This window comes from Micropterus salmoides, unplaced genomic scaffold, assembly GCF_014851395.1.
Source record: "Micropterus salmoides isolate LMB-PRFRI ecotype aquatic unplaced genomic scaffold, ASM1485139v1 Ms_hic_scaffold_19, whole genome shotgun sequence".
Lineage (NCBI taxonomy): Eukaryota > Metazoa > Chordata > Actinopteri > Centrarchiformes > Centrarchidae > Micropterus > Micropterus salmoides.
Window position 1 is genome coordinate 16,681,522 of NW_024041039.1, and position 8,787 is coordinate 16,690,308.

The 8,787-nt window shown below is 43.3% G+C and overlaps 1 protein-coding gene across 1 annotated transcript; it reads left to right on the forward strand.

Annotated features, from left to right (window-relative positions):
* The first annotated feature begins 4,839 nt into the window (after positions 1 to 4,839).
* On the forward strand, positions 4,840 to 7,919 carry sox11a (SRY-box transcription factor 11a). The gene has a single exon (XM_038729338.1). The coding sequence runs from the start codon at positions 5,002 to 5,004 to the stop codon at positions 6,094 to 6,096; it is 1,095 nt and encodes a 364-aa protein (XP_038585266.1). The 5' UTR covers positions 4,840 to 5,001; the 3' UTR covers positions 6,097 to 7,919.
* Positions 7,920 to 8,787: the final 868 nt, after the last annotated feature.

Below are 8,787 nucleotides of genomic sequence, written 5' to 3' on the forward strand. Positions count from 1 at the left end.
TTTTATTGATGAACCACTCCACCACCATAAAGCCAGCAACTATAAACAACGTCCTCCTCCTTTTGTATTTCACTGGTAATGATGTGTAGTTTTTCATCTAGCTCACATTATTATGGGAATAATAACTTTACGTTGGATTGACACACATGATATTTTTATAATCTTTCAAATGAAACTTTCCCTTGCTTCTTCCACAGTCTCCACCAGTGTGTGTGAGAGCAAGACCTGACCTGCAGCCATACAATCCATCAGCATTAGTCCTACACAGTCTCCAGACTAAACACACTCTCATTACAGTGGCCGTGAGCGCCTGCAGGGCTCTTCCTCCGCACAAGTTTATTAACACAAGACACAATGTACAATACAAAACTAGGTACACTGGACTCTTACAGTAAACACCGCTTCAGTGCTGCTAGTATATAATTAAAGGATTTAAATGGCTGGAGCTTATGGAGAATGACATGGCAATATGATTACTGTAGAACACACTGTACTGTGTAAGCCAGAGTTGCTCCAGGATGATGTCATCTCCTTTGGGCCATTGTGGATTCCCGTCGCTTTGTGGGGCTGCGTCTGTGCTGTGAAGAGACAGAGTGAGAGGAAAAGACAGGAACTGAGGCAGGAAACTCTTCACGCTTTCTTACAGAATTCAACGGTTGTCACCTGCATAAAGACTTGTTATGTGTAGCCAGCTAATAAAAGTCTAATTCCCATATCTCACATCCCCAAGTGCAATAATTGCCTTAGTGACAAAGTATTCAGTTACAAATTTACTTGTGTGCTACACCCACACTGATCCTCATGTATCACCCTCAGAGTTTATGGTCTCCCCCAGGGTTTAATGCAAGCTGGAGTGATTGGGTGAGTGTTTACTGGTGAGGCTGTTGAGATTGATGAAAGAAGTCTTCAGATCCTTAAGAAAAAGTAGTATTATCTGCTAAATGTATTTAAAATATGAAAAGTAAAAGCATGTAAGCAGCATTTAATGTTTCATCTGTAGCAATTAGTCAGATTTTAACATAAGTTCTGCATTTACAAAGGAACTAAGCATAACCAACATATAAATGTAGTGGATAGCATACAATGGAAATATTCAAGTAAAGTGAAAGTATCTGAAACTTTAGTTGCTTTCCACCAAGAAATAGAGTTATGTTACTTATTTAGAAAACAGTTCGAATTTCCTCTCTTCCTTGCAAAAGTTACTGTGCAAGAAATGGAAAACTTGCGAGCAAATTTTTACTTGACGCTACAAAATTCAACACAGTGCATGAATGGACTCAGAATAGTGTTTGTAGAGTAGAGAGCTGTTGCTAGTACAAATGTACACAGGGTACCGGCAGCTTTGGCCTCTGATTGTATTTGTGCGTCTGGGTGACAAACATTCCAGCACAGTGCTCAAGCATCAGCTGTTTACATTCACGACAAGATACTCCAGTCTCAAGTATCCGCTAAGCATCAGACCTTGAGAGACAGAGGCCACATCAAGGAGGTCAACAAACAACCTGACACCCTGGAGATACATTTGCATTGAGTCGAGAATGTTAAGCAACAACGGGGCATAAAATGGCCTTGGAGGCACCAAACACTTAAGTGGTAAAACAACAACCTCCAAACTGCTGTGAGATCCTCCTCATTGTCAAAGGTCTTCTTATCTTTGAGAGAGAAAGAGGAAGACAGCATGATCCTTGAGGAATGAGACCAAAGCGACAGACGGCCTGCAAAATGAATTCTGGGCCAACTGACATAGCTCATTTTGGTGTCATCTCACAAGTTCAGACAACGAAATGGCTTGCAGTAACTGGCAACATACGTACAAACTATAAATCTTCAGAGTAATACACTGATATTATGTTTCACCTCCAGCCACAGCCTGGATAGAAAGGACTTTAAGTCTGTATGAAAAAAGACAAGGGTGGCTTTTACCTTATACTACTTGCGAACTGCTGGAACTTGTTACATAAATTCTATGCATAGCACTAGATTACCATTAAGTGGCTCCACTATATGGGCTGGAAAAACACCAATTCACTGTGTGGCAATAAACATTGTAACATGAATCTACAGGATACTCACGAATGTGTCTGTCAAGTGAAAAGTTAATTTGCGTTTTTATGTGCTACCAACACAACCCCCCTTTCCTCACCACGCACTTTTAGCCCCCACCACCACCGCCACCCCCCTTTACCCATTGTGAAGTCATCAGATTGTGGCTTCCAGAAGTCCACACCTGTCTCGGGGCTATGCAGAGGAGATGGATCCATGCATTTTGAGCATCAGATAGCCTCTAGCCGGGGTTAGTATTGATCTAACGCTTCGCTGGCCCTTTGTGAGAGCAGCAGCTGCTTTGGGGGGCTTTTAGATAAGCAATGCGAAGGGAATTGTTTCTCCTGAAACCCTCTTTCAATGTTCGTACATGAAAACCATCACTTAATTCAACACTCCATCGCTCTGGAATAAAATGTCCTCTCCCCTGACACCAAAAAGCAGCAAATAAGCATTAAAACATCTGCCTTTGGGGTATTGGAAAGCATGTGGTATTAGAAATCACACCGTGATAACGCAGCTCTCTGGATTTCCACTGTTTAATCATATGTAATCTCTAGAGTGAAACTGAAATGAAAACGCAACATGTTTCTGTATCCCACAATGAGGCAGTTGGTGGTGGGGGGTTGGGAGGGAGGTGATTGGGGGTGTATTACTGCCGCATCTGTGTGAGGCAGGCATGGCGATGAGACCCTCCCTAAGATGACTCATAGGCTGTATGGGCTGACACCAGCACCTCATTCACAGCCAATAATGAGCCATGCTAATGAGCAGGACAGCCACCCTGCATGCTCATCATTAAGCAGTCTTGTGATTCATGTCCAGCATGAAACCATCATATGAAGAGATAAGGCTGGCTGGAGCAGACTGGGATGAGATATGTATAGAAAAGGGACAAATCGCATAGGTTCAAGCACTATACTGCAGGAAACACTATACTTGTGTATGAGATGGCTGATCAATATTTTCTAAATATTTTTGTGAAGAAATAAAAACCCTTTAGCGAAATCACAACAGTACAGTGTTATTTAGCTCTCTTCTACGTTGGCAATTTCCCAGAATTCCACACAAATATGCAGTCAATATGTGCTTGCAACTTTTACCCATATACGATACCATGCAATAAGTTCATTTGAAATAACCCCCTCTCCCAACCTCTGCACTGATCAGATCAAATACAACTCAAATCAATCCATCAGAAACAAAACACACTGACACTAAAACATTCATGTGCATGCGCCAGCCTCCTGAGACTCCTGCTCCGACACATATATCTGATAAGGCTTAATCAGCACAGGGTGGTCATGATAAAGCATTTCAGCTTTATCTCTGTCTGAGAGAGAGACACACAGACAGGGGGTTGCCTCTCCAAAGGTGGAAAGGCAAGAGCCCCTCCATCTCTCAGCTTTTCCCCCTCAAACTGTCTCAGTCTCCTTAGCCTTGTCTTCTTTCCCCCCCCGTGTGCCTCTTTTTGTCTCTCTCTGCTATCCCCTGTCTGCCTTTCTAGCTGCTTCACTCTGTATCAGTGGAGACACTTCTTAAGCCCCAGTTGGGGAAAATACAGTGGCTTGGTGGGGGGAGGGTTTCAAAAGGGTAAGTGATTGCCCTCTAGGGGACGGAGCTGAGAGGAAAAAGCAGGACGCCTTATCGCCCCAGCCTCCAATTGCACTGCTGGCTACCACACAGAGCTGGGGCGGGGGGGGGGGAGCGGAAGGGGTGCAGGAGACGCCAGCTAGATGCTACACTGCCTCTTGACACAGCAAACTCAGCAGGGAACCTTCCATCCATGCCTGGCTGTATGAGCTCAACTCAAGGCAGCACAGCCAAATGTTGCCATCTGAATGAGTGTTATTGCTTTGCTGGCATGCTTTATTCTGTACTACATGAGCATTAACCCAAATGGATGAGAAATCATAGCATGTGCTTGTACTTTATTATTCTAGGTTTTATTTATGAAAAGAGATTTTTTATTTGGAAATGTTTTTACAAGGAAATAAATGATTTGTGTGTGCATGAGTGTATCCTTGGAGCAAAATTATTATTAATAAGGGTCTATGGGGTGTTGCAGATGTGTTTTGGGTGATCTCACACTACAAACATGATCTGCAAAGCAGAATGTACTACTGACCTATTTCCTTCATTCAAATGGAGACATGGAAGCAAACGGGAAAGAAACGACGCCAAACCCAAACAAATGTGATAACACTTGGCCACTCAGATATATCTGCGAAATACACGAGGTTTTCCACGAGTCTTCCTCTAAAGCCATTACCAGCTGCTAAAATGTATCCTTGTACAGCAACCAAGTAGGCAGGCAGGCAGACGCACCGACGCATCCAGGCGCCTGCAACAGTGTCCAAGCGCCACCTTCAGTATCCAACCTAAGGGAGTACTAAAAAAGCAAATAATCACATAGCCTGAATCTTTTCCTCCAGACACATCTGCACAGAGCTGTCTGTCTCGAGAGTAACTACCTCGCTTGTGCGTTTTCTTCCTTCACTTTTAAAATAAGGGAATAGACCGTAGTCTTATGTGCGCTTTGGTGCGTGATGTTCATCTCAGGAGCGCATAGTGCTAAACTGCGTGTTTAATATGCCTGTCTCGCCCCGCGTGTTGCCCCAGACACTGTGTACCACAAATCCCCACCTCCACTCCAATGAGAGCTCGGGAGGGAGGAATAAAAGGGTTAAGGGGAGTCTTGTATGGAGTCTGCTGGGCGGAGTGGAAGGGGCCTGATTGGATGGCTGTCTGTGACGCAGGGGACATGAAAAAGCTGATAACTAGTTAAGAAGGCAGTTTGTAACTCTGGAAAAAGAGTGCAGAGCTTGAGACACACATTAGGCAGTGGACGCGGACGAAACGGCGCAAACACAGAGAGCTGAGCCGTCTTGGCAGAGTGGGGGCCCATTGCAGAGACATTGCAGCGTCCGGACACGAAGTGACTTGGAACAGAGGACAATGGTGCAGCACACAGACCTCAGCGAGACGGACGGGAGCATGTCTAGGGAGGCTACTGATTCGGAGGAGAGTGAATTTATGGCATGCAGCCCCGTACCGATAAACCCGGACTGGTGCAAGACAGCCACCGGTCACATCAAGAGACCCATGAATGCATTTATGGTGTGGTCCAAAATCGAGAGGAGAAAGATTATGGAGCAGTCGCCTGACATGCACAACGCAGAGATTTCCAAGCGTCTTGGGAAGAGGTGGAAGATGCTCAAGGACAGCGAAAAAATCCCGTTTATCAGAGAAGCCGAGAGGCTGCGGCTAAAACACATGGCCGACTACCCCGACTACAAGTACAGACCCAAGAAAAAACCAAAGCTCGACAGTTCAAAATCATCAGCACCGTCTCCGGAGAAGTGCGGTAAAATTGCAAAGACTCCCAGCAAGAAGTGTTCAAAGATAAAGACTAAGAGCGGCTCCAAGTCCTCTCACGGCTACGGCGAGGACTGCACGTTTCCCAGCTTAAAAGTTGCAAAGACTGTAAAAAGTGAGCTCACCGATGAGGACGATGACGACGATTACGAGGAGGACTACCGGATGGGGATTAAGACAGGGGACGAGGAGCGCCTGAGGCCGTACAATGTAGCCAAAGTTCCCGCGAGCCCAACTTTGAGCTCCTCGGCCGAGTCCGAGGGGACGAGCATGTACGAAGAAGTGCGGAACAACAACAGACTGTTTTACAATATCAAAAACATTACCAAGCAGAGCACATTGCACACTGCTTCCGTCTCACCAGCATCCTCCAGGTCGGTCTCCACGTCCTCCTCTTCCTCCTCCAGCAGCAGCTCCTCTTCCGGCGAGGACGCGGACGATTTGCTGTTTGACTTTAGTTTAAATTTCGCCCCCAGCGGCCCAGGCGCGGAGCTGGGCAACCCCAATTCAGGAAACCTCTCCCTGTCTCTTGTGGATAAGGACCTGGACTCGTTCAGCGAGGGCAGCCTGGGCTCTCACTTTGAATTCCCAGACTATTGCACGCCAGAACTCAGTGAGATGATTGCCGGGGACTGGCTGGAGGCGAACTTTTCCGACCTGGTGTTCACATACTGAACTGAAAAAAAGTTCCTCTAGTAATAACAGAGAAGGGAGAAAGTAAATTATATATGTGTCCTGGTCAAGTTGTCCCTAGCCCTGCCTCCTGTGGGTTTTCTGAAGGGTCCTGGAGGGAGGTGGAGGACCAGGAGGCGAGGTGAGGTTTGAGGAATGAGATGCTTATGAAGCTGGTAGCAAAAAAGCAAAGTCTGCAGACGTTTTTTTCTGGCAGCATGACAGGGTTTTATGGATTTTTTCCCCAGTAGGTCTGCATTTACTGTTCAGCTTAAATGGACCACAAAGGGAAAAATACGTGAACTTCTATGCATCTTATCCTCTTAAAAACAAAAACTGCAGGGAGCTGAAAACGGACTGTGGACTGACTCAAAGCAAATCTGTGAACTGACAATTGTTCAGGATGTTACTTTACAACGGTTTATGTAATTTCTAAATGCCGCAAATGTTTGTTTGTTTTTTGTAACTGATTCAGTTTACCTCCTGGTTTGGAAATTTAAGCAGCCTAAACCTCTACAGAATACAGGTGTGGAGGAAACATTTTGATACATAACAGACCTCATCTTTTTAAAAGAAAAGTAAGATATTTTCAGGCATATTTTTGTACAGTTAAAAGGGAATGTTCTTACTGTGCTTTCAGTGAGTTTCAGGCACTTCTTCCCTTTATCATTTGTTTTTAGCATGCAAGGGAGTCCTGGTTTTAAGGATTAAGTTAAATTAAGACTTGCATCAAAAATGCCTTGTGATTTCAAACTAGGTTTTGTACAGTTGTAGAGCAGATTTGTTGAGTATTTGTAGACGATACAATGGCATCATGGGGAACACATACCTCAGAGCTGGAACTAGTTTCAAGATTGTATATGTACTGTAATATAGTAAAGTTAGGAGTTTATGTATATCATACTCGTGATATGTGGATGGGTCCCAATCGCAGGTGTGAAACTGGATTTTGGTATTTTTTATGGCACATACTGTTTTTCCCCCTTCTCATTTTTTTGTGCAATATATACTCTTAAGATACAGACCATCAACAATTGTAGCAAGTGATGGAAAAACAGACTTGTGCACTGTCAACATCATTTCATGTTATGATGCTGAAGCCTCTCCAGGCAGAAAAATAAACAAATCAGCTGGAACTGATACAAAACAATATAATATGGCCTCATGGTGTGATGCATACTATATAAACAGATTAATATCACAATTTGAATGTTATTTGACTCATAAGGAAAATGGGCATATCTGACACCAAACAGCCTGAATCTGACTGAAAATTAAGGATAAAGAGTTCTGAGAAAAGGGCATAGTCTGATACAGTGGTGGTCTGGCATTAGTTTGACAAGCAAGCAAAAAAGAACATTCCATAGTCCTGTTTCATAAAATGAAACTTTATTTTAAAACTGAAGACTGCCTTCTTTTTTTAAAACATTAACCATAAACCTGTATTTTTTATTTCTTGCACTTAAAAAAAGCAGATATTGTTTATTTTTATGTGGGTCTTACATATGAAGTCTGTTTGATAAAAAGGTTTTGGAATATGGCCTAATTATATGCCAAGACATTTTTTGGGAAGTTCTAGGCAGTAGTTAATTCACATTCCAAGTGTGAATCTGTCTTTGACTCATCTTTTAATAAATAAGTACCTACCACCATCGACTGTCCTTTCAGTTTGTGAATATATGTACACAAATGTGTTATGTGTTGCGTTTGAAAAGGATGTGATGACAGAATGATGCCTATTTTGTATGTAGGCGGATACTCTGAAATGGATGGGCTCAAACTAACATGTGAATTCACATTTAATAAAAAGGAACAAAAGGAAAACTTTAAAACTGCAGTGTTGAGGTGCTTTACTGTCCCTGTTTTTAAAAATGTGCTGTTTTCTGCTGTGAACTTCATTTCACAAAGAATGGATACTGCGGCTTTAAGAAATTGAATTGCCCGCTTGCCTGCGCTGAGCGATGTGATTGGTGGGCTTGGGGGGTCTCCTTGGAGACGGAGCTGGAAACAGGAGCTGCTCTTCACAGTGTGTGGGAGCTCCCAGTGTGTCTGGCTTCCATTCAGAAAAGTAGCACAAAACGGCTTGAGAGCTGTGTGAACAGAAGGCTGAAAAATTGTCTGAATGTGACATATGTTCACTCAGGGATAAACAAAGGCACTTATTCCCGACAGATACTCTTCAATCTCTGAAAAGTAAATTCTAAGGGTTTGTCTAAATGGCCAAAGTCCACTAATCTGTCATAACTTCACTGGGTAAATGTGTATAGGGAACAGGGTACTAGGTCAGTGTGAGTTGTAAACATGGCTTAAAATAATTATTCCAGTGGTTGTCAGTTGAAGTCCTTGAGTACTGTACCACAGCTCTTCTCTCTTATCACGTAGTGCCTGATTTCCACCTGGGATTTCAGATTTTATAAAAAAAAAAAAACACAAGTAAACAGCTGGTAGGGCACAAAACAACCAGATATGCGGTACTGGATGACAAGTACGGAGAACCTCTTAAGTCATCTTAAGAAAAACATAAACAGAAGTGGGTAAAATATACTGTGGAAATAAGAATGGATTGCATACCTTGCATACACAAAAATAATCCTGATACTGCTTGATTCTGCAACTCCAGAACTGATTAATGTTATGATTCAGACTGAGCTACAAAGATGTTTTCATGACCAGAACTGTGGCTACTGTATGTAA

Bases quoted from the DNA above. Each gene is read 5' to 3' on its own strand.
- sox11a (XM_038729338.1), top strand. From the start codon at position 5,002: ATGGTGCAGCACACAGACCTCAGCGAGACGGACGGGAGCATGTCTAGG.